Below are 23,914 nucleotides of genomic sequence, written 5' to 3'. Positions count from 1 at the left end.
AGCGCTGTCCCGTCTGTTGGCCAGACTAGGAGGTTTTTCTCCCTTTTGCACATTTCATAATCCGTCCGCACACTGTATGTGGAGACTAGATAGAGACTGGGTGCAGTTTACTGGAGGCCAACTACTGGGGTCTCGGCTACTGGCCACGCACGGTTGCCCCCTTCCTGATGGGACTTCCCTGGCTGAAGGGCCTCTGCTCCCAGAAACGCCTGGGAGGTGCTGTATCCTGTTCTGCCCTCCGGAGGTGGCTGGTAGCTAAAGATCCCCAAAGTGGGGGGAGGACAGAAGGGTCCCATTGCCTCTGGGTGGGAAAAGCTCTTTGGTGCAGATCATACTCCGAGGCTCCCGTGGGATCAGGCCTCCCCCTGCCCCGGCCTGCTTTCCCACCTCTTCTCAGGTTCCTCCCGGGAGCTCCCGTCAACATGCTTGTGCAGATAACCCCATCACATGCCCAGCTTCTGGAAAACCCCAAGACCGCTCCAAATCATTTCCATCGGAGAAATTATTTTTGGAGGGGAGCGGGCGGCAGGGGGGGACGGCGGGAAGAGGAAGGAACTAAAAAGCTGGAGATGTTAAAAGTGCCTCCCTCCCCCCACCCCACCCACTATTTTCCAGAAAGGGAGTTGAGTCAGGCACTCCCAAGACGGGCAAAAAGCAAGGTGGCCTTGGGCGGTGTCGCGAATGTTTACCTTTGGAATGAGCTGCTTTTGTTTGATACCTTTACTTTTCCTGTCAAAATATTAAAAATGGTTTTGTGAACAGAAAGAACACAGTGTCTGGATCTGGGTTAGTTGAACAAGCCGCGCCTCGCGGGTTAGATGGAGCGAGAGCAGAGAAAGCAGAGTCAGGGCCCACAAGTGCAACGAGGCCGCTGCGCCGCCTCTCCGAGGCCCTGGTGGGCCCACCCGGTGCATGCGTGGGGCGCTTCTGCGACTGCGCGGGAGCTTCACTGCGCCAGCAGCCACCCCCGAGGGGGCAGGTGCATCTGGCTCGGGGCAGTGGGTCATCGGCCAGGCAGAACGTGCGTCTGTGCGGGGCCAGCCACGGTGGAGCTGACGGGTCTCAAAAAATGACAGTGGACTGCCTCTCGTGGAGCTCGGGGGAACCCAGCACCATTCTGGCACCTACCAGGTGTCCTGGCTCTATTCTCTACACGTTGGGAAATGTCAAGTAGGCCCACAAGAGCCGCCTCAGGACCCCCTGACAGGCTGTGGGGGGCTCTGCCCACACTGGTGCCGAGGAAAAGACAAAGCCGATCTTTTGGGCAAGGGAGAGGGGTATGGCCCTCATTCTCAGACGCTTTATGGAATCTTGCAGACAAATAAAAAATTTTTTTAAGCTTGCAGCTTTGGGGAGCCCGGGTGGCTCAGTTGGTTAATCGGCTGCCTTCGGCTCAGGTCATGATCCCAGGGTCCTGGGATCGAGCCCCACATCGGGCTCCCTGCTCCTCGGGGAGCCTGCTTCTCCCTCTCCCTCTGCCGCTCCCCCTGCTTGTGCTCTGTCAAATAAATAAATAAAATCTTAAAAAAAACCAAACTTGCAGCTTGGCTCATTTTTAAAACCAGCTGAAGAAAGGCATCTGGGTGGCTCAATCTGTTAAGCGACCAACCCTTGGTATCGGCTTAGGTCATGATGTCATGGGTTGTGAAATCAAGCCCCATGTCGGGCTCTGCACTCAGCAGTGAGTCTGCTTGGATTCTCTTCCTCTACCCCTCTCGTGTTTTCTCTTAAATAAATTAATGAAATCTTGAAAACAAAACAAAACAAAACAGCTGAGGAAATGGTGCCCCACAAATCAGCAAGATGCTTGGTTGTGAGGTTCTATGTATATCACGTTGCATCTTAATTCACACGAGATAGAATAAGGCATAATAAAAATGAATTTGAAAACTGGTTCTCTTGTGGGCACAAGCTCTGAGTGGGCTTGAATGTAGCCCATCGGCTGAGGCTGCTACCTGCCTGGTGCTATGCAAGTCATCACTCTTGCTTTGCGCACAGAGGCCAAAAGCTCAGAGCACTCGGGCCACGTGGTTGAGTGAGCGACAGTGAGACCGGGTCCAAACCCGGTGTGTATGGCTTCTGGGCCCTCCCTCCCACATTCGCACTGCCGTCCACACAAAGCAGGGCTGTGGATGTGTGTGAAATCAGACGCCCTCTTTCCTACAGCTTCTTTATAAGGTCACAGGGGCAAGGGGCAAGGGGCGGGGGAAAGCAAGCCTTGCTCTGCATGTTCGGGGACAGAAAAAGAGATGATTTGTGGGAGGAGCGTTCCTGTGAAGCTGCGTGGGGCACTGGGGAGCTGGCAGGGATTTGGGCCATGGGGCAGACGCTGGGGCAGGAGTGTTACGAGGACCAGTTAGCAGAGGCTGGTGTAAGAATGGAACCACAAGACAGCACGTTTGCAGCGGCCAATTCAGCATGACGGGAAGCCCGCAGGCCGGGGTCCAGGGACCCGGGGGGGTGGTGGCGGGGGGGGGGGGCAGGCGGTCGTTGCACTTGTTGCGGGGAGGGGGCGGGGAGGCGCCGCAGCCTTGGGGGGACTCACAGGATGAAGGTGCGGGGTTTCTGGAGCCGACTGAGGGACTGGAGAAGCCTACGGGGGTCCTCACCCTGCCAGGGCAATCCTTTGATGGTCTTGATGATTTGATCATGCAAATCGCTGAGGGGGGGGTGGGGGGGTGCAGTGACAGGGAGAAGACCGAGTTAGAGCAGCAGGCCCGCCACCTTGGGGTCCCCAGCACGGTCGGGACCATCCCCAGGCCACTGGAACCGAAACATGCAGCTGGGGAGTCTGCACGCCACTGTCTCTCTCCCGCCTACACCAAGAAGGGGGTTCAGCCAAGAGCGGCTAGCCACCCCATGGAGGCTCCCCCTGCTCTGGGAGGGCCAGGCCTGTTGCAGGCCTGGTTTTGCATCCCGGCCTCTCAGATCACTGGAAAAGGCCTCCTCTAGAACAGCCCTCTGGAATCTGTAACAAGCATCGAGGGCTGCTGAAAAGAGACCAGAGGGTGCCTGTGGGACGCAGCTCATCAGTTTTTCTGGTTGATTCTGGGGCCACATGTCAAACTCCTTGTCGGCTTCAAGAAAGGCCTCAGGAGGAATGATGGGAACTCACACCGTGGCCCTCCACCGGGGGCGATGCTACCCTCCAGGCGATGTCTGGAGACATTTGTCATTGTCATGACTGGGTGGCGGGGTGCTGCTGGCATCTGGTGGGTTGAGGCCAGGATGCTGCTCAACCCCTACAGGGCCAGGGACGGTCCCACCACAGAGGGGGAACCCGGCCCAGCGCTGAGGGTGGAAAACCCTAGTTGAAGGAGGGCTTAGCCCCGAAGAATTCAATCTCCTTCACTTCCTTTTGCTTGATCACCGTGGGCTCAGGGCTGAGCATACGTCCTAGGCCCAAACTTTGGCACCAACGCGTGAGAACAAGAATGGATCAGAGATGAAAATCAGATGCTCTGGAAGGGACTATTCATGAAGGATGTCTAGATGACAAATGTCCTTATGGAATTTCTAGAAGCGAGGCAGCAGTGACTGCAGGGTGAGTCGGGAGGTTCTGGTTTGTTCATTTCTTTTAAAAAATCCCTCATTCCAGTTATTTCAAGTACATGTTTAAGCTCTGGGCAGTTGGCCTGGAAAGACCCCGATCGGCAGCCCCTCATCTGTGTTCCATGCACCATGCCTGAGGGCGTGGACAGCCGCACTTACCTCTGCTCCCTCGCCCTCCAGGGAGGCACCGAGCAAAGACAACAGAGGGGTCACATTTCACCTCCATACCCTCAGCGGTCAGCGCAGCGGCCAGAGATCCGGACAAGGCCCATGGCCTCAGCCCATGCCCCGTAACCTGGCCAGACCTGGCTAGAGTGTCCCCAGCAGGCCCCGGGGTTCCCCGGCCTGCTGACTCCCACTCCTGGCCCTGGACACCACGCTGAGCGCCTGGGGACAGCAGCTCCTCTTGATGTGCCTCCCTGGTCTTGGGTTCGAAGGCCCTTGCTTCTACTTACTTCTTGCTTTCATAGAAAGCAATGATGTCCTCAAAAGCGTTAATATCGAACTCCTCAGAGCCGTCAAATGAGAAATCTAGCATTGAGCAGCTGAAAGGGAGAATCTGTATAAACTAAACATGCTCCTGGAGTGGGACCCGCAGCCTCGGGGCCAGGCCCTGGGGAGACTGGCATCCCTTTAGCAAATGTGGGTCAGGGGCTACATTCAGTCTTTGGGGGATGGGGACAGGGAACACACAAACAAGTAAAGAGATGCATTCTTTTTCTCTTGCCCCCTTTTGGGTGAAAAAGTGGATTTAAAAATGCACCTTTTACAAGCAGGAAAACGACACACGGTGCTTTCAGACAAATCACTTACGGTCACTTACCTAGGTGCTAGCTCTACCTCGATACATACATGTTTATGAATCTCTTGAAGAACTTTTTACTATGAAGGACTCAAAAATAAAATGACCTTTTCAAGTTTAAATATTGACTAACTTGCTTCTTGGGAATCTGGAGTATCAAGAAGCTGGGAACTTGGCTGCCACAGGGCCTTTGCATGTGCCTCTCCAACTGCTAGCACGCCCTGCCTGCCTTGCCTGGCTCAGCTGGTCTCTTTTCAACACAGCCTGCCTGGCTCTCTCAAGATATCAGAAGTGTCCTTCCTCTGGCTTTGTCATTCCCTTGGAGGTCTGTCCAGTGTGGCCTTTTTTTAACCCCACCTTCCTGGGAGCGCACGCTGCTCACTGTTATACTCAGTGCAAAGTAGGGTATGTGGAAGGCCCTCAGTCATTGCTAGGTGGCCACAAAATACCCTCATCATCTTGTGTGCAACAAGGCATATTGTGTTTCTGACAGCAAATGAAGGAACTCAGCCTATCTGCGTTTGGGCCACCCCGGCCCGGCTAAGGGAGGAAGTGCTCTTAAATCAAGCCTGTTGCTCGGTGCAACCAGTCAGCGGCTCCCTGGCCCCACCCGCCAATGGCCACGGCTGGCCATGAAAAGAATCCTTTGTAAAGTGAGCCGCCAACATCTCCCTAATGCAGATGCCGCATCGAGGTCTGACTCTGTGTGCAGAAAAGCGGCAGCCAGATGCCGTTTGTTTCTGGGTCCTTTTGATTCAAGTGGCTGCTGGGTTCCTTATTCAGGTCAACCCCAACCTGGGTGGAGGGTGGAGGGTTTCTGGCATTGTTTTAAACAATACTGCTGTGTACCAGCTTTGGTTTGGACAAATCAAGGTCTCGCTCACCGGTACAGTTTTTCTGATGGGGTGCTGGTTCCTCTCTGCAGCTCTCCCAGGAGACTGCGGACGCCCGGGCTGTCCGTACCTGCTGTGGACATAGAGCAGATGTGAGTTGGAGGCGGGGGCTGCCTGGGGCCTGGAAGGCCTTTGTCTTGGCCACAGAGGCTTCCATCCTGACTTGAACTCATTTAAAAAAAAAAAAAAAAAAAAAAAAAGAACAGTCTGACACTCAAATTTGGGCAGAGCTGGGAACCATGAAGGGTTTAATCCCCCCTCCTAAGCAACACTATTTATACCTACTTCTCATAAAAGCTTTATTCTTGTTCTGCTTTTAATCAAGGCCCTTTGTGAAATGGAGCCCCGTGGCCTGTACACCTAGAGCCAACCTTGTGGGAGTTACTCAGCCATTCTGGGCCTCAGGTTGTCCTTACGGAAAGACAGGAACGTGCCTTCCTGCCTTGTGAGGATGAGGAGAGTGAATTATATACCCTGGTACAGAAATTCTGTTTGGGACGATCCAAGTTCTGGAGCAACACAGGTGGTGGTCACACGACATGGTGAATGTGCTAAAGGCCACAGAGCTGCACGCTTTAAAATGGACTGAGTATCCCCCTCTCGATGGTGACAGGTGGACCCCATACCTGCAGCCTTCTCGGCCCTCTCGGCCCGCAGGCGCCCAGCTTCCCGGAGCACAGCCATGGCCCGGATGGCGGCCCGGAGCACCGCCCAGCGGAACACGGCCACGGGATCCATGCCGATGAGCTCCCGCACATAGGAGCTGTCACTGCCCCGAAGGAGGGCCACGATGTCGGGCCGCATGTAGTCCATGTTCTTTTCCCGGAAGTCCTGGTGGGGGAAGGAGGTGTGTGGTCACTCGCCAGTGACTGCCAAGGTCCTGGGAGCCAGCCCGGGAAGGGCTGCTGGTGGGGTGGGACCCATCTCAACAACAGAGGTGGGTCCTGTCCCTGGGGCCTTCGACAGTAAGAGCCAAGGACTTAGGGCCGGGTCTGAGGGCCCCCAGAACCTCGCCCCGTACCACCAATAAAGGAGATGGACCGAGCAGAGGCCAGAGGTTAAGGGGCCTCCGGGGCATCCACCCTGTCCCCTTCCTGCCTCCCACCCTTGACTGATGATGGCAATGGACAGACACGTACCTTGATTTGATATTTCACCTTCCCTGCGAAGTGCTGAATGATGAATGCCGGCTCCATGACGGGGGTGCCAAGGAAGTACCTGTTGTCTTCGTGCTGCTGTTTGAACTTGGCCAGCAGGGTCTGGCTCGTGGCATGGGGAAAGCTGGGAAGAGAATTTGGAACTTTCAGCTGCAGGAACAGCGGCGACCACTCGCTCTGCATCCGGGTGCAGGCCCTTGGTGGATGAGGACTGGGCCTTCGTGGTCAAGGCAAACATCTGGCGCAGGCAACACTGGGAACTGGGCCCACTATGGGCAGCTCCCGGGAATAATCCCAGGATGGGGGGACTTCTGGTCTCAGATCTGTTGTGTATCTGGATGCTGTGTCGTGGGGCGGGGGGGGGGGGGCTTGCCCTTGCTCCTCTGTTACAGAGAGAGGCTGGGAGAGGAGGATGGAGCATGGAAGGGGGTGAGGGCAGAATAAGAGCCCCGTTGTACCTGGCTATTTCTGCCTCCCAGGAAGGAAATGCTGCAGTTGGCTTTGGCATGCCCTGCCTCACCGCAAACACAGACAGAGCAATGCGCCTGTGATGCCCAACAGCAGGCTCCACAGACTAACGGGGATGGGGTGGCGGAGGGGGAGAATCTGTAGCTACCAAGCACACTGTTTCCAGGGCTGGGGAAAGGGTGTGGAGTGAGGAATCTGCTCACTCAGTCGTTGGGATAAATGCCATTTTAACGCACTATTTTAGAAAATCCAGATTAATGCAAAAAAAAAAAAAAATCCATGATGAACAAAAATAGCAAGATTTTAAACAAAGACAGATACAACCCTGCTCAGCCCGGCCCTGCCTCACATTCCTCCTCCGGATCCAGCTCTGGGTTTCCTGGGAGTGACAGGTTAACCCTTCCTAGCAGCCTGCCTGTCTTCTTATCTCAACATTCTCTACCTGGATCCCAGCTATGAATGGATGTGTCTGTCCCGTCTCAGGTGGGGCCTGGGTCTGAGGCAGGAGAGGATCCTGATTCAGCCCAGCCCCACAGGGACTTCCGAAGCAGACGAGGGGCAGATAAAAAGTTGTTGATAGAAAGATGTGTCCACATCCTGACCCTGGGAACCTATGAGAGTGACCTGATTCAGAAATAGGGTCTTTACGAATGTAATTAGTTAAGATGAGGTCACTGGGGAGGCATTCATCCAGTGGATTGGAATCTTTATGAGAAGAGGAGATGAGACAGAGATAGAAGAGATGGTGATGTAACCACAGAGGCAGAGACTGGGGTGATGCAGCCACAAGCCACGGAACGCTGGGGGCCCCCAGGAACTGGAAGAGGCGAAGAAGGACCACCCCCTAAAGCCTCTGGAGGGAGTGCAACCCTGCCCACACCTGGATTTCAGCCCAGTGATACTGATTTTGCAAGTCTGGCCTCCAGGACCAAGAGAGAATACATTTGTTGTTTAAAGCTGCCTGTGCTTTGCGGTCATTAACGGAGCCGCAGGTTAACAGATTCAGTGAGCGAATTTCAGTGACCACGGCTGGGTGCCCAGGGGTAAGGCACTTCATCCATACCCCTTCCAGCCTTCACGGTGTCCTCTGGACGAGGGGTGCCAGGCTCAGTGGTCAGTGTGGCGCGTCTGGGCCCCCGATCCCATGTGTTGCCCTTTGCAAGCATGCACCAACCCTGTGCCCAGTTCCTAGACTCAGGCCCTGTGTCCCTTTCTTAACAACTCCCGGGTGTGCGTGTTTCAGAATCGAGTTATCGCACGTGTTAGTACTTCCGTGATAAATGCTACGTGCCCTTTGCGAACGTGAGGTCAGGATTTGTGGCCAAATGAGTGTGACAAACTCAGAAGTTCTTGGGGATGGTGTGGATTCAAGGCGAGGCTCCAGGGGCTAGGGAACCATGTTTGCAGGGGGAACTGGGCCGTGGACACTCACTTGCTCTCTTCGTCCAGCAGATAGAAGAGCCCCGTGGGCTTCTTGCTGATGAGATGGATGCAGCCGACGTTATCAGTGTAATCAATGTTGTGCCATGAGATCCCTTCGCTCTGGTACTCCTCCTGCAGGGTGTAGGGCTTAGCTGGTAATCTCACTACCTCGTGGCTATGTTATCGTTTACACAGCATGTGGTGTATATGAATATATGCATGCACGTACGTATTCATACATACGTGTGGAAATAACAGAACATGTGTTGATATATCAACGGAAATATATTCATAATTATATAAAACTATTAATAACAGGAAAAATTATTAATAACAACAGGAAACAGTACATGCTTAAACATCAAACATACAAGATGCTTAAAATCACACTTAATGTGTCCCAGGGGCCAGCAATCTTTCTCTGTAAAGGGCCAGATGGTGAATAAAATTAAACTTTATGAGCTAGATCATGTCTTGTCACGATCCTGCTGTGGTAGCATGAAAGAGGCCATCGACGATATATAGACAAGTGGGCGTGGCCACGTGCCAATAAAGATTTATTAACAAAAACAGGTTGTGGGGCCAGACTGGACCTGTGAGCTGCCATTTGCTGGCCCCTGCTCTGGAACCTCAATGTCCAATAATGCAAGTGATATAATGCCAGGTAGTGAGTGTGCCCTATGTAACTTTGAATTTTCTAATAATCACAGTTAAAAAGGTAAAAAGAAACAGGTGAAGTTAACTTTAATAATACAGTTAATTTAACCCAATATATCCAAACTATGATTGCGTCAACACGTGATTAATGTAAAATAATCAATGAGGAATTTTATGTTCTTTTTCTTTTGCATGATGTGTTGGTAATCCACTGTGTTTCACTATTGCCACACAACTCAATGTGGACCAGCCACGCTTCAGGGGCTCAACAGCCAGAAGGAAAGTTTAATAGTAAAATCAGCTAGATATTTATATAAGCCCATCATTTTTTTTTTTCCTGTCCAAATCATCAATGTGACAGATAATACAAGGGTAAAGACGGCTGTGTGTGTAGTAGTGAAGAGACACGGAAGACAGATTGTCAAAATTGTTGACCAAAGCAAATCCTTACAAGGCAACTCCTTTTCTCTCCCATTGGATGGATTTTCACATTTGAGCAGAAAGAAGGTACAAAATTGACCCATGGACAAAAATGCCCCCAATGGCTGCCTCATCCAAGCCGGGGCCAGGTTTTCCCAGACTTTCTCTTCTGTAAAGAAAGATTCCAGGGCTGGTTCACCAGCAAACCGGACCCCGAGGGAGACCCCGGGGGATCTGGATCGTGTTGCGGATTACGGCTCATTCCGCCCCACGTTGGGCTGCCTAGGCAACAGATGGCATTTCCTTACCTGTTCTAGTTTGAAAATGTGCTGGTTGAAGTAATACTGAAGCTGCTCGTTGGCATAGTTGATGCAGAACTGTTCAAAACTGTTCCTCTCGAAGTCTTCAAATCCGAATATGTCGAGGACCCCAATGGACAAGCACTGGCAAGACAAAGAAAACGGTTATTACTGCTCCTGTGGAAGTGACCTGTTTGGTTGTGCGGGCTCTGCGCTCGGCTGACCACTCTGCTGTCACTGCCTTGGAATCTGTAATATGTGAACAAGGGACTCCATGTGTTCACCGTGCACTGGGTCCTGAGAACTGCGCCCCATCCTGTTCCCTGGGCCTGCCCCTCGGAGCAACCGGCCTCTCCCCTGACACCAACCAAAGCCACCTTGGCTTCTGACATCACGGGCCATCTGCCGACGGTGTGTGACACTGAAGGCCCGGCCTTCCCCAGCTCTGCTTGGTGGAGCAGACAGGGGTGGGGGCTCTCACCGAGACAGACTCTTCCATGTCTTTCTTGTTGAGGAGGGCATGGTTGATCCGCAAGACGATCCAGTCGAACAGAGCACTGTACAGGGACTTGGCCATGGAGTCGCGGGCGGTGATAGCCTGCGGGCACAGGGTGGAGAGCGTCACACCTCGACAACGTGGGCCCTGTGCTGCACCACCCAGAGGTCTGCACTCACAGGAAAATCGAGGCTGTGACTTTGAACACCCCACTCACTGGACACACCCCCTCTTACTCTGCACGCCACCTGTCAGCTCGGGATGCCCCTGCACACCGAAGCACGAACTATGAAGCTCGGACCCGGCAGCCTAAGGTTCAGCGAAGTCTTTCTCACGAGCCAGCCCATTCCTCAGAGCAACCTGGGGATGCTGAGGATGGAACACAGGCTCAGGGAGGGTGCCGGGCCAGCCCGTGGGAAGAACCAGCCAGGAGGCCGAGCTGGGTGGGAAGCCAGGTAGGTCCCTTGCAGCTCTGGGAGCATCGTGGAGATGTCAGCGTGCGCATGAACGCAGTAATGGCTTTTAAATTTAAAAAGAGGCTTACGGAGGTCTAATTTACATACAAGAAATTGTTTCCTTTATGTACTCAGATCTAGGCTGTGACAGATGTGCTTGGCTACAATTCAGATCTAGAACACATGTCTTGGTTTTGCCTTTCCCGGGAGGTTGTGGAAAGGGGGCCCCGAGGGATACAGAACCCTCACACCTGGCATCTGTCCCTCGGTGTCCCGTCCCTCAGGGGCAGCCAAGCTGCTGGGGGCTCAGGTGTCCTGTGGCAACTTTTACAGAACATTTCAGGGGACCTTTGCCTGTGGGGGCTCAGAATGTACATGGTGCCCACTGAAGATGCCCAAGCAGTTTCTACCACCACCTAAAAATCCCTGCCATGGCTAGGCATTTTCCTGTGGCCATCCAAGCTGCAAGCTGCGAGGCCCACTGCTCTTGAGACGTAAAAACGCAAGAAAAACCCATCACAAGGAAAACATCCTGGCTGGGGCAAAGGCCAGAGAGAGGTGTCCTATCAAGATCCAGGGACGCACTTAATGGTCGTAAAGGTCATACACTAGCCTGGGCAGGGGGGTCAACAAACTTTAAAGGCCAGAAGGTCAGGATGTTCAGCTGTGAGGGCCAGATGGTCCTGTCATGATCACCTGGTTCTGCCAACACAGCAGCAAAGCAGCATGTAAAAAAAGGGGGGGGCGTGGCTGTGCCAATAAAACTTTATTTACAAAAGCAGGCAGTGCACTGGATTTGGCCTGCGGGCTGCAGACAGCCATCCCCTAGTAGTGAGAACTAGCACAGAAACACCGAGCAGAACACGTGTGGCCTGAGTTCTGGCCCTAGGGCTGAAGTGTGCTGTAGAAGCTGCTCTGAGCTGTGCTTGAGCTCACGTGAGAACCAGAGACAATGTCACAGCTTTTCAAGACAGGGAAAAGGCTATCTAGGCCGGCTGTTTCCAGAGCCCCCCCCACCAACTTGTGGTTTGCAGCCCGGCGCCCCGCGAGAGCCCAGGGTGGTGCTCACCTCGCTGAGACTATAGGGAAGGATGAGTTTGTCATTGGCTGTCACCGTTTTTCTTTTGGTCAGGACCTCCACCAAGATTTCTCGCTTCACCTGTTTCGAGGTCGGGGAGGGAGAGAAGTCTTGTTGGGCAGGTCCTCATATCCCTGAGGTAGGGCTGGAAGCCCGAGACAGGTGGCAGGAGGACTTCCAGCAGCCGCACCAGGAAGTGGGCCCGAAGCCCACCGCGTGATGTGTGCTATGCTCAGTGTGTTTCGAATCATCACACTCACAGGCTCGGTCGATGGCCCTGGGAGGACGGTCACATAGGCCTGGGGGTCCCTGTGGGCCCGTGTGCTGCCTGGCAGCCTGCATTTATAGACGTCGCTGTTGGAGTGGGTTCCTGGCCTGTTCCCTCCTGACTGCCAAGCCCTCTTCACAAGCCAGAGGCAGTCAAGAGTAGGGGCCAGGGAAGCTGCCCGAATCTCCTGGCAGGTGTGCTTACTCATCCCCACAAACACAACAGAAGCCAGGCTCCTGCACGCAGGCACATGCTCTTTAAGAGCCACAGGTGGAATGTATGCTTAGAAAACAGAAAGATGAGGGGAGGACTTCTCAGATCTGGCCCCGTGGACACTCGGGGCCGGATCATTCTTTGCTGTGGGGAAGCTGTGTTGTGCATTATATGACAAGTAGCATCCCTGGCCACACCCACTACATGACAGTAGCTCTTCTGGGTTGTGACAACCCACAGATGCCTCTGGACACTGCCCAGTGCCCCCTGGGGGTTGACAAGTGCCAGTGGACAACGGGATGGCAGGTCCAATGAGCATATGACCTCGCTGATCAAAGTGTGGTTTCGAAGGGCCTTTCACATGAGGGGCTGAGACGGGGTGCAGCTGTGCTCAGGAGGGCGTCCTTGAGAAAGGAGGAAGGGATAGAATGCCCTTGAGGGCATTATGCTAAGTGGAATAAGTCAGAGTAAAACAAGTATGATCTCACTGGTATGTGGAATCTAAAAAAACCAAAAAAAAAAAAACCAACCCACAAAAAAAACAAAAACCAAAACCCAAAACACACACACACACACACACACACACACACACACACCCAAACCAAAAAAAACCCCTCCCAAAACCCCCCAAACTAAACCAAGCTGACAGATACAGAAAACAGATTGGTGGTTGCCAGAGGCAGGGGACGAGGGTGGGTAAACCAGGTTATAAAGAGGGTCAGAAGGAACAGACTTCTAGTTATAAAATAAATAAGTCCCAGAAATGTCATGTCCAGCACGGGGACCTCAGAATACCATATGGCATAACTCCAAGTCACTGAGAGTAGATCTTCCAAGTTCTCATCACTAGAAAAACCCGATTCTGTAACCATGTGTGGTGACAGATATTAACAGGACTTACTGTGGTCATCATTTTGCAACATAGACAAATATTGCTTTTGACGATCATTCTGTCATAACGCCAAAACTAACATAAGGCTGTATGACGATTATACCTCAATTAAAAAAGAAAAAAGAAAAAGAGAACCAAGGAAGAGGTGTTGCACAGATTGTGGGGAGGAAGCGGGCAGACAGACCCCGGTTTATAGACGCGAGGCCCATACAGGAAGTTCTGGGTCCTCGCTGGCTACCATGGCCGAGTGCAGGGAGCCGTACCTTCAGGAGCTGGGACAGCGTGTCCAGCACTTCGGGGGGCCCGACCTCTAGACCTTCGTCTCGGCCCGTGGCTCTCTTCTTGTACGTGACGTTGCCCAGGTACAGGATGGCTGAGAGGACGGAAAAAATCCTGGGAGAGCAAAGGAGCCTAGGTTGGGGTGGCTTCCAGAGTCGTAAGATGACAGAAGCTTCCAGCCACTTGGGCTGAATTCATACAACCAGCCAAGTCCAGTCAGACATATGAAGTTAAAAAAGGTCCAGGGCGCCTGGGTGGCTCAGTTGTTAAGCATCTGCCTTCAGCTCAGGTCATGATCCCAGGGTCCTAGGATTGAGTCCTGCAGGAAGCAGGAAGCCTGCTTCTCCCTCTCCCACTCCCCCTGCTTGTGTTCCCTCTCTCTCGGTCACTCTCTCTGTCAAATAAATAAATAAGTAAATCTTAAAAAAAAAAGTCCGATGTCACTGCTGGGGACCCTTTGTGGAACGTGATTTTGTAGACAGATGGCTGACCTGGGTGGTTTTGATTTTTTTTTTTTTTTGGTGAGGGGAGTGCTTAAAAATTTTTTTATGGGAGCCTAATATGCATGAGAAAAAAAATGCAAAAGAAAAAAAAACCCCAAAAAACCTGCCAGGCATAAAAAGCAGGCAGAAAAAAGCACACAATTCTTAAGCATATTTTGATAAACTGTCACAAAACATACACCTCCCGGTAATGAGCACTCAGAGCAAGAAAGAGAACATTCCAGGCACTGGAACCCAGCCCAGCTCCTGCAGAGGAACGGCTATCCTCGCATCCTAACGCTGTCCATGAACTTGATGTCAGTGAAATCATATGTACTTGTATCTGGCCTGTCACTGGAAGACTGTGACATGGGGGTGCTGTGTACGTTCCTGTGTGAACTGGCATGGCCATACTCAATGCTGCAAGCCAGCATTTCTTAGCCTCGGCCCTGCGGACTCATGGGGCCAGATCACTGCTGCGGAGGGCTGTCCAGTGCACTGTGGGATGCTGAGCTGCACCCCTGGCCCCTGCCCATTAGGTGCTAGCAGCTGTGTCCCTCTCCTTCCACTACACAGTGTCGTGATGAAACATGTCTCCAGACATGGCCAGCTGTCCTGTGGGGGCAGAAGTGACTCCAGCTGAGCACCACTGCTGTGCGTGGAGTCCAGGGAGTGGCACTCTATGGCCCATTGCTGGACAGCCTCGGAGCTAAGAATGGTTCTTCAGGTTTTTTGCGGGGGTGTGAAAACAATAAGCACGGAGAAGAACACACAAGAGTGACCATCTGGCCCCTGAAACTGAAAATTGGACTATCTGGCCCTTTACAGAAAGTCTGCCCAGCCCTGCGTGAAATGAAGCCGTTTGTTTAGTTATTTTATTTAATTCCCGCTGGTGAGCATTTGTGTGTGTGTGTCGGGGGGGGGTTCCTAATTTTTGGCAGTAAATAATAAGGCTGCCATGTGCGTATCTCTGAGTCAGCACACGCACGCATGGTGTTGGGCAGACACAGCTCTCGTAGAAACTGCAGAGGGTTTTCCAAAGGGGCTGGCCCAATCTGTGCCCTCCGAGAAGCGTGCAGGCATTCCCGCTGGGCATACCAAACATCGGGCAGGTGTGGCAAGGACGCTGTGCGGCTTTCAAAAAATTTTTCAAAATTTTAATTGTGGTAAGATACACATCATGTAAAATTCACCATCGTGACCATTTTTAAGCGTGAGGTACATCTGCACTGTTGGGCAAAAGCCCCGTGGTTTGACATCTCCCAGTGACTAATGACTAACGTCCCTTTTCATGAGCTCATGCTCATTGGGCTGCCCTCTTTTTTTTTTTTTTTTTTTAAGATTTTATTTATTTGAGAGAGAGAATGAGAGACAGAGAGCGCATGAGAGGGGGAAGGGTCAGAGGGAGAAGCAGACTCCCTGCCGAGCAGGGAGCACAATGCGGGACTCGATCCCGGGACTCCAGGATCATGACCTGAGCCGAAGGCAGTTGCTTAACCAACTGAGCCACCCAGGCGCCTGGGCTGCCCTCCTTTAGTGTCTTAGCTCCCACTGGGGTGTCAGTCAGCTCTCAGAGAGGGGCCTTAGGTAAGATGTGTGTCTCCTCCACGCAGGAGAAGGTGGGATGGCCGGCCCGCCCACTTACTGCTTCTTGGTGGCTGGGAGGAAGCCCACCATCTCCATGGCCTGCTTGAGTCTCTCAAAGTCATGCTTTAGGTCTTCTCCATCTTCGATCTTCAAGTTATGCTGAAAAACAAAATCAGTGGTACTCTGGGTATTTCTGGGCTGGCGAGGGTGGCGTGCAAGAGTGATTTTGGCTGGAACCGAGGGGGCAGGGCTCAGGACACGGGGAATGAATGGGCCCCTTTATGCCGCCTTCTCTGGGCCTCCTTGGAGTCGGTTTGGGGGCCGGAGAGGGCCCAGGCAGACAGCCTCTGACCTCCCGGTAGCGCGTAAACAGCTGTGGGGAACAGAGGCGGCGTTTGTGGCCAGGACACGGGGCTGTTTACCTGGTTGAGGTAGAAATAATCTTCAGGCTGCTTGAGCTGAAATTCTTGACGCTCTTCCTCGCTGACGCCAAGTAACAAATAATAAAACACGTGGTAGTTCCTGTGGGTCAAAACAAGGAGAAAAAATTTGTTTTTGGAGACCACACGATAGCTACTCTTCAAACCACTGCTAATATTGCTTTGGAGCCCACACTGGGGGGAAAAAAAGCACCTCAAATATGTACCAATTTGAGACAATAAGTCGATTCGAAAAACCAAACTCTGAGCTTCTCCGGTGAGTAGATGTCTGTGGATGCGGGGGTATTACTCTGGGTAAAAGCCTGGGGTAGGCACAAAAATAAGCCCAAAAAAGGTGGTTTAGGAGGTATGAGTGCAAAGCTTGCAGCCACAGAGCAGCCTCGATCCTGGGAGATCAGCCACGGCCTCCTGTCGGCCCAGGACACCTGCTTCTCTCCTTTGTGGGGAAGAAAGCAGATGTGGTGGGTCACCAAGGAAATTTCCTCCTACCTCTCATCCTTCTCTTGAGAGACCAGGCGGGACTTTTCAAGCAGGTATTTTTCGACAACAGCTCTGTCATTAGAAGGAAGATGAAAGAATAAGATGTTAACATTTTGATAAGAGTTTTCTGGAAGAACTATTTGTTACCATAATAAAGCCAGCTGTGGATTAACTTCCTTTGATACAAGGTAAACACAGGTACCTAAATCACCTCTAGGAATACGGGGCGCCGGGGTGAGTTAAGTTAAGCATCGGGTCAGTTAAGTATCTGCCTTCGGCTCAGGTCATGATCCCAGAGTCCTGGGATCGAGCCCCGAGTCAGGGTCCCTGCTCAGCAAGGGAGTCTGCTTCTCCCTCTGCCTCTGCCCCTTCCTCCTGCTTGTGCTCTCACACTCTCTGTCTCAAATAAATAAATAAATAAAATCTTAAAACAACAACAACAACAAAACAACAAAAAAAGAAATATAATCATCCTAAATGTCGCAGATACAACCAATTTAAATGTTGCAAATATAATCAGTCTAAGTGTTGTAAATATAACTACCCTAAAAATCACCCTAAGTGTTGCCTTATTCTATGACTGCCGTCCATAAAAATAAGGAACTCAGGTCGGCCACGTCTGCTCCCCAGACCAGATGCGGGCTGATCATTGCTCGGCAAGCTCAAGGAGCATCCTGGGGGAACCCCCTCAGGCAGCAGGAACCCGAGTGATTATACCCATGTTTTCATGGACAATATAGAAGGTCACCCCTGCATTCACCACCTCCTCAGCAATTAAATGCTTCTCCCATTAAAAATCTAAATATAAGCTAACAGGTTCATTTTCTATTTTTTTTTTTTTTTACAGCTTCATTATTGATATAAACCACACATTCTTATTTATTTATTTATTTATTTGACAGAGAGAGAGACACAGCAAGAGAGGGAACACAAGCAGGGGGAGTGGGAGAGGGAGAAGCAGGCTTCCCACTGAGCAGGGAGCCCAGTGCAGGGCTCGATCCCAGGACCCTGGGATCACGACCTGAGCCAAAAGCAGATGCTTAACCACTGAGCCACCCAGGCGCCCCCAAACCACACATTCTTAAAGTGTGCAACGTGGTGAGTCTTGACTGGGTCCTTTCCTATTTTGTTCCACCAGCTTTACTAGCTGTCACTGACGTAAGGTAAACTAGAAGTGTGTGAACTGATGAGTTGTGACACAGGCAGACATCTGTGTGCCCACCACCATGACCCAGCTTCCTGGGCCCTTGGTCACCCCTCCCTGCCACCCATCCCCAAGTGGCCACCGATCAGCCCCACTATAGATTAGTTTGCATTGTCTAGAATTTTAAAGAAATATAATCCTTCGGTATATACACTGTCTGCCTTGTCACTCAGCCCGAGAACTCTGAGATTTAGCCACATTGTAACATGTATCGGAACTCTGTCCCTTCTCGTGGCTGGACACAGCACATCGTGTCGACCCGTTCATTCGATGACGGATGTTTGATGTCAGGGGTCCACAAGACTGGACGGCCTCTGGGCCAGGGCTCAGAGACCTCTACAGCCACACTCTCAATGCTAGCAGTGGTAATGGTGACTATTCCTTGAGCATCTAGTGCCTTCTCAGGAATTAAATGCCCTGAATCCTTCCACCCTGGGGGTGGGCACAGTGGCTCCCACTGAAAGACGAGATACTGAAAACTGAAGAGGCCACCTGCTGCCTACGACCCCACGGGAGGGAAGTGGCCTGGCAGGGACCCGAGCCAGGCATTGGCCCTGCTCCCTCCACACCCACTGAGTTCCACCAAGTGTGGGAGCTGGATGGCTTTGCAGGCTACCCTCATTTGAGTGCATCCTGTTTTAAAGGAGGGGCAGCTGGTGACCAAGGCGGGGGCAGACCTGGGGGACAGCACTGGGCCCCTGGTCTGGGGCTTGCTGGATGCTACCTGTCTCTCTCTCTCTCCAGGACGGCAGTCTCCTGTCTGCGGCCTCACCTGGGACACATGCACACAAAACAGGCACAGGCGGGTGTCCACGGACTCGGCCTGTGTCCTCTCTTCTTCCAAACTCATATGTTTTTTTCTATTCCTTCCCCCTGCTAGTAACTATTTTAGTTATCGGTGGCTTGTTCTCCTAGGGAGGGAGGCCGCATCTGGTTCTAGAATCAGACTCCTGTTAGAATCTCCACCTGTGGGGCGCCTGGGTGGCTCAGATGGTTAAGCGTCTGCCTTCGGCTCAGGTCGTGATCCCGGGGTCCTGGGATCGAGTCCCGCATCGGGCTCCCTGCTCAGTGCAGAGCCTGCTTCTCCCTCTCCCTCTGCCATTCCCCCTGCTGTGCTCTTCTCTCTAACTCTCTGTCAAATAAATAAATAAAACCTTTAAAAAAAAAAAAAGAATCTCCACCTGTGGCCAATTCCCTGTGCTGTGTCGGCAGTGGGGGGGAGGAGAAGGAGAGTGACCCCTTACTGGCATCGAGCTGCCATTTGATGATGCCTTTCCCTGACCATTTTTAAGGCCCCGGCCTCCATTGGGGTTCGTAGGGGGGCCAGGGATCCCCCGGCACTGAGCCACTGAACCCACAGGAAGATGAGGCCTTGCAAATTGGGGAACTGAAGGAAGGTTTGGACTGCCCCCGACCCTTGGCCTCCACAGGAAATGGCACTGAGAAGTGTCACCTCCCCAAAAGCAGAACCGGGTCTGGGCCTGCTCTTCCCCAGCTGGCTGTGGCCACTCCCTGGACAGGAAGTGCACCTCCCCCTCGGAGAGTGGGCAGGCCACGGTCTGAGGTGGGACTTCCTTTCCTGAGTCTGAGGCCACAGACACAGGACTTTCAAAAGTTGGTCTATAAGACTCAGCCACCCAGGGCCTCTGGCCCAGAGCCTGATGGGGGGCTGTGGCCGGCAGAACAGGCTACACCGGATAGCTGAGGGCCAACCCCTGCTGGCACATTGGGTCACACGGTGGCCCCCAGAAGATGTGAGTGTGACCTTATTTGGAAAAAGGGTCTTTGGAGATGTAATTAAGGGAAGGCACCTGGAGATATGATCACCCTCCAAGATCAGGGTGGACCCTAAATCCAAGGACAAAGTCCTAAGAAGTAGAAGAGAACACCGAGACACAGAGGAGAAGACCACGTGATGGTGGAAGCAGAGATTGGGGTGATGTGGCCACAAGCCAAGGAAAGCCTGGGGTCACCAGAAGCCGCAAGAGGGTACAAAGAATCCTCTCCTGGAGCCTCCAGCTATCCTGCCTACGTCTTGATGTCGGGCTTCCAACCTCTAGCACCGTGAGCCAATAAGTTCCTGTTGTTCTGAGCCCCCCGTTTTGTGGCACTTTGTTCTGGCAGCCCTAGGACACCAAACAGACCACACAGAGGAGCAAGCTGGGAGCAAAGGCTCCCCGTCTGGCCCACGGCTGCAGAGCCAGCCTGGGACCCGGGAAAACATGAGGCAGCCTTTTGGCATCTCTGCACCCCTGAGGGAGCCCCCAGAACTGTAGATGGGGTATAATTCTGTGTCCTGTGCCTGACAAGATACTCTGGGCATCTCCTGCTGGTCAGAGGCCCCGCAACATGGACAGGGGGTGGCGATGCCCATGCAGCTGCCCTGCAGCACTGAGCTGGGGGGACCGCTGGATGGTCTGTGAGGGGCTGAGGGGCCAGAGCAGAATTGCCATTTATTGTGGGGCCTCTGCCCCAGACCACTGCCCATTGGAGCCTGGGCAGTGGGAAAAAGGAAAGACGCCAGAGGCCGAAGGATTCGAGAAAACAACATTCCTATTTGTGTCTTGAATATGAATTGTCATTTGAAATGATCATCAGTCAGGTAAGATGGACAGAGGAACTGACATACTTTGGACTCAATCCCTAGGCCCCGCCAGTCGAGGACTTCTCCATTCCTGAAATGCTACAGCCTTCTCTAGGACTCTAGCCCTGTTGCTCAGGTCTCCCCCCCATGTCGAGCATTTGGGCCACTCAGAGCATCACCTGGAACTGGTATAAATCCTGCTTCTACCACAGACCCTCGCACCAGAATGTGGAGGCAGGGATGATCCCTTTGAGTAACCCTGGACTATGCCAAGATGCCTTTTTTTCTTACTCTGAAAGAGTTTTACTGGCTCATAAGACCTTTGCATATTAAAAAAAAATACCCAATACATTATGCAGTATTAAATCACAATTACATTTTTTAACCAAACTGTAACTACCCAGAATATCTACTTTTTAAAGAGAAAGAAATGCTACAGAACCGAATTCTGAAAACGACATTATGACTTAAATACTGTGACAAAATAGGTAATTCCTTGTAACATTAATTCACCTCACAGAGCTGCCAGTTTCTTTTTTTTTTTAAAGATTTTATTTATTTATTCATTAAAGGCAAACAGAGAGAGAGAGAGAGAGAGAGAGAGAGAGAGAGAGAGAGAGAGGCAGAGGGAGAAGCAGGCTCCCAAGGAGCAGGGAGCCCGACGCGGGACTCGATCCCAGGACCCTGGGATCACGACCTGAGCCGAAGGCAGACGCTTAACCATCTGAGCCACCCAGGCGCCCAAAGCTACCATTTTCTTAAGCATAACTACTGCACAGAGTAACAAACACAATTTCAATGTTATACATTTAGTTGAAGTGACTGTGCCTCCACCTAAGGAACTCACATTTCTGGCACAAAATGCTGGTCTGTTTTAACTTTCACCAATGAACTTCACAATCCAGTTACCACCTACCCACTCACGCATCTACCTAATCCATTCATCCATCCATGGATCCATCAATCTACGAATTCATCCATCTATGAATTTTCCCATCTAGCAATGAATCTATCCACCTACCCACCCGGTCCATGAATTTATTCATCTACCTACTCACCCACCCACAAATCCATCCATCTACTGACCCAACCATGAATCCATCCATCTGTCCATCCACCCACCCACCCACAATTCCATCCATTAATCTATCGTCCCTCCCTCCCACTCACCCACCTGCCTACCTTCAGTACTTCCTTGGACAACCACTTCATTCTGCTACCCAGCCTTATGTCTTCTCCTGGCTAAAGGGGCACATGTTTGGCAACTGCCACAGTCCACATCAGCTCTGCCTATGGCATCCCCAGACCCACTGAATTTGAAACCTCATCAAGACCAAGACATAGGTTGGTGTGTCCTCGCCTGCTCTTAGCAAACTCCATCACGCTAGCACCTTCAGGTTGTTGTACTTGCTTCTTGGGCACCTGGGCCCAGGCTCGATGACCTGGGGACAGAGGTCCCGCCCCTCCCACACTTACGCTTCCCACTTTGACCCACAACTCAGATCTTCACATCACTGACTTAAATAAAACCCACACTTGCTTCCCTGTACAATTCACACATATCTGCAGAGCCACAGTTTCCACACTGAGCTCCCAGGCTGGCTCCTCCTTGCAGGGATGCCCAGGACCCCAGGACCAAGGCCGGTGGCCTGCAGCTAGGCGACTGCCAACTCACCCTCTCACGATGCCACTCTCCAGGTAGTTGACCTGGATGAATTTCCCAAATCGGCTGGAATTGTTGTTGTGGGCCGTTTTGGCATTTCCGAAAGCCTGTGGGGAAAACAAGAGCAGGTTTTCAGGTCGTGAGGATGAAATTTCTACACGCCGCAGCCTGGAGCCTTGGAGGTCCCCCTGGGCATCATGGACACTCATTTGCCTGAAGTCAGCCAGTGGCCCTGATGAGCCTGGTAAACACAAAGGCGTGTAGTGTAGCCCAGGTGTGCGCCAACATACTTTATTACCTCTGTGTTTGGGTTGTGTGAGGGGTTCAAGTTTTAAGCCTCAGACATGAAAAATGCTAATCAACGGCATTCTTTTTCCGTTATAATTGTTCGGAGGGTGTACTCTGGTCCATGGGCTAAAATCCAGTCTGTTGCTTATTTTGTATTGCCTGTGAGCCAAGAGTGGTTTTGACATTTGTAAATTGCTCAAAAAAAAAAAACCAAAAAACCCCAAAAAACAAGACTAGTACTTCCTGACACATGAAAATTCTATTCATGTTTCAGCGTTCATAAACGAAGTTTTACTGGCACGAAGCCAAGCCTGTGCATTTATGGATTGCCCATGGCTGCTTTCTTACTCTAGCAGCAGAATAACCATGATAGAGACCGTTCTGGCCTGCAGAGCTGAACATATTCACTGTCTGGCCCTTTCCAGAAGAAGTCTGCTGCGCCCTAAGCTGATGCGGGCTCTGGGCCCCAGGAGAAGAGGAGGCTGGTTGGGAGGGAGCAGATGTGGAGACAGGTCCTGGCCTGGAGGGCTCCTGCGGTTCTGTGGGAGGACAAGCCGGTTCACAACTCACTTTTTTTTTTTAAGATTTTATTTATTTATTTATTTGACAGAGAGAGACAGCAAGAGAGGGAACACAAGCAGAGGGAGTGGGAGAGGGAGAAGCAGGCTTCCCGCTGAGCAGGGAGCCCGATGCGGGGCTCGATCCCAGGACCCTGGGATCATGACCAGAGCCGAAGGCAGATGCTTAACGACTGAGCCACCCAGGCGCCCCTCACAACAAATTTTTTGATTGGGGTGACACTGGCATAACATACAATTAACCATTTAAAAATAATTCAGTGGCATTTAGTACATTCACAACGTTGTGTAACCATCACCGCTGTTTAGTTCCAGAACATTTCCATCACCCCAAAAAGAGACCCCCATCCCCATCAGCTGTCACTCCCTATCCCCCCTCCTGCCCCCTCCAGTCCCTGGCAGCCACCAGTCTGCTTTCTGTCACTATGGATTTGCCCGTGTGTGATATTTCGCCTAAGTGGGAGCATACATTATGTGGCCTTTTGTCTTGCTTCCTCCACTTAGCAGGATGTTTTTGGGGTTCATTCTCACGGCAGCATGAATCAGGGCTTTATTTCCAATATATAGAGGAAAGGATGCACGGTGCACGGAATCTGTTGACTCAGTGGGGTCCCCCCTGGGCCTTCTGTGTGTCCACAACCCAGATTAAGACAGAGAACACACCCTGCTCAGGGCCTTGGAGTGCCCCTTCTCCATGAAGTATGCAACACCCCTGAAGGGTGAACAGACAGGGAGAGGGTATGATAAAGCCTTGGAGGAATGCAGGGCAGGGAAGGTGCTGGGGGTGGTTTCCCTGTTTCGTGGAGCAAGATGCTGGCAGAGGTGGGAGTGGTGGGGCGGGGCAGGGGAGGGGAGAAAGGCAGAACCGATCGCGGAGCCTGGTGCTCAGCTGTCCAAGCCCTTGTGGCTCCAGGGGCCAAAGAAGGAGTGACATGGGGGGTGGGGTGATGCCCTGCTCACACACAGAAAGGGAAGCTTGGTGCCCACGAGAAGGGCCAACAATGTTCCAGTTTGAGAAGGCTGAGCTGTGTGGGAGGCCGTGTAGGTATGAGGGCAGCGGGGAGGAAGTGGCAAGGCCACTGTCAAGGTTTGCAGGGTGGGGACTGAGCGTGGATGTCTGAGGGTCCGGTGGGACAGAGGGAGGAGGGCAGGGTGGGGAGAGATGGCCAGGCCTGCAAGGGACTCAGGATCCAGGGTTTTCTTAAAGGCCTCATTCTGCAGGGAAATGAATGCAGGTGGATCACTGATCAGAGCTTC

The 23,914-nt window shown here is 52.2% G+C and overlaps 1 protein-coding gene across 11 annotated transcripts in view; it reads right to left on the bottom strand.

The window, feature by feature from the left end:
* Window positions 1–23,914, bottom strand: part of MYO9B (myosin IXB) — an 86,447-nt gene that overhangs the window by 20,018 nt on the left and 42,515 nt on the right. For 5 of the 11 annotated variants that reach the window (XM_035726440.1, XM_035726445.1, XM_035726443.1 and 2 more), the window contains exons 3-17: window positions 21,804–21,898; window positions 16,350–16,412; window positions 15,843–15,942; window positions 15,479–15,579; window positions 13,336–13,465; window positions 11,691–11,780; window positions 10,152–10,268; window positions 9,680–9,814; window positions 8,305–8,426; window positions 6,387–6,528; window positions 5,874–6,078; window positions 5,239–5,320; window positions 4,008–4,097; window positions 2,546–2,659; window positions 690–729 (exon numbers count right to left, since the gene is read on the bottom strand). In XM_035726440.1, the coding sequence (XP_035582333.1) occupies window positions 690–729; window positions 2,546–2,659; window positions 4,008–4,097; window positions 5,239–5,320; window positions 5,874–6,078; window positions 6,387–6,528; window positions 8,305–8,426; window positions 9,680–9,814; window positions 10,152–10,268; window positions 11,691–11,780; window positions 13,336–13,465; window positions 15,479–15,579; window positions 15,843–15,942; window positions 16,350–16,412; window positions 21,804–21,898 (1,626 nt within the window). The remainder of the gene's footprint in view (window positions 1–689; window positions 730–2,545; window positions 2,660–4,007; window positions 4,098–5,238; window positions 5,321–5,873; window positions 6,079–6,386; window positions 6,529–8,304; window positions 8,427–9,679; window positions 9,815–10,151; window positions 10,269–11,690; window positions 11,781–13,335; window positions 13,466–15,478; window positions 15,580–15,842; window positions 15,943–16,349; window positions 16,413–21,803; window positions 21,899–23,914) is intronic. The other 6 variants (XM_035726442.1, XM_027582682.1, XM_035726446.1 and 3 more) reach the window with 6 other exon arrangements.

Source organism: Zalophus californianus, chromosome 1 (genome assembly GCF_009762305.2).
Source record: "Zalophus californianus isolate mZalCal1 chromosome 1, mZalCal1.pri.v2, whole genome shotgun sequence".
NCBI classification, from domain to species: Eukaryota; Metazoa; Chordata; class Mammalia; order Carnivora; family Otariidae; genus Zalophus; species Zalophus californianus.
This window is presented reverse-complemented; position numbering and strand designations above follow the sequence as displayed.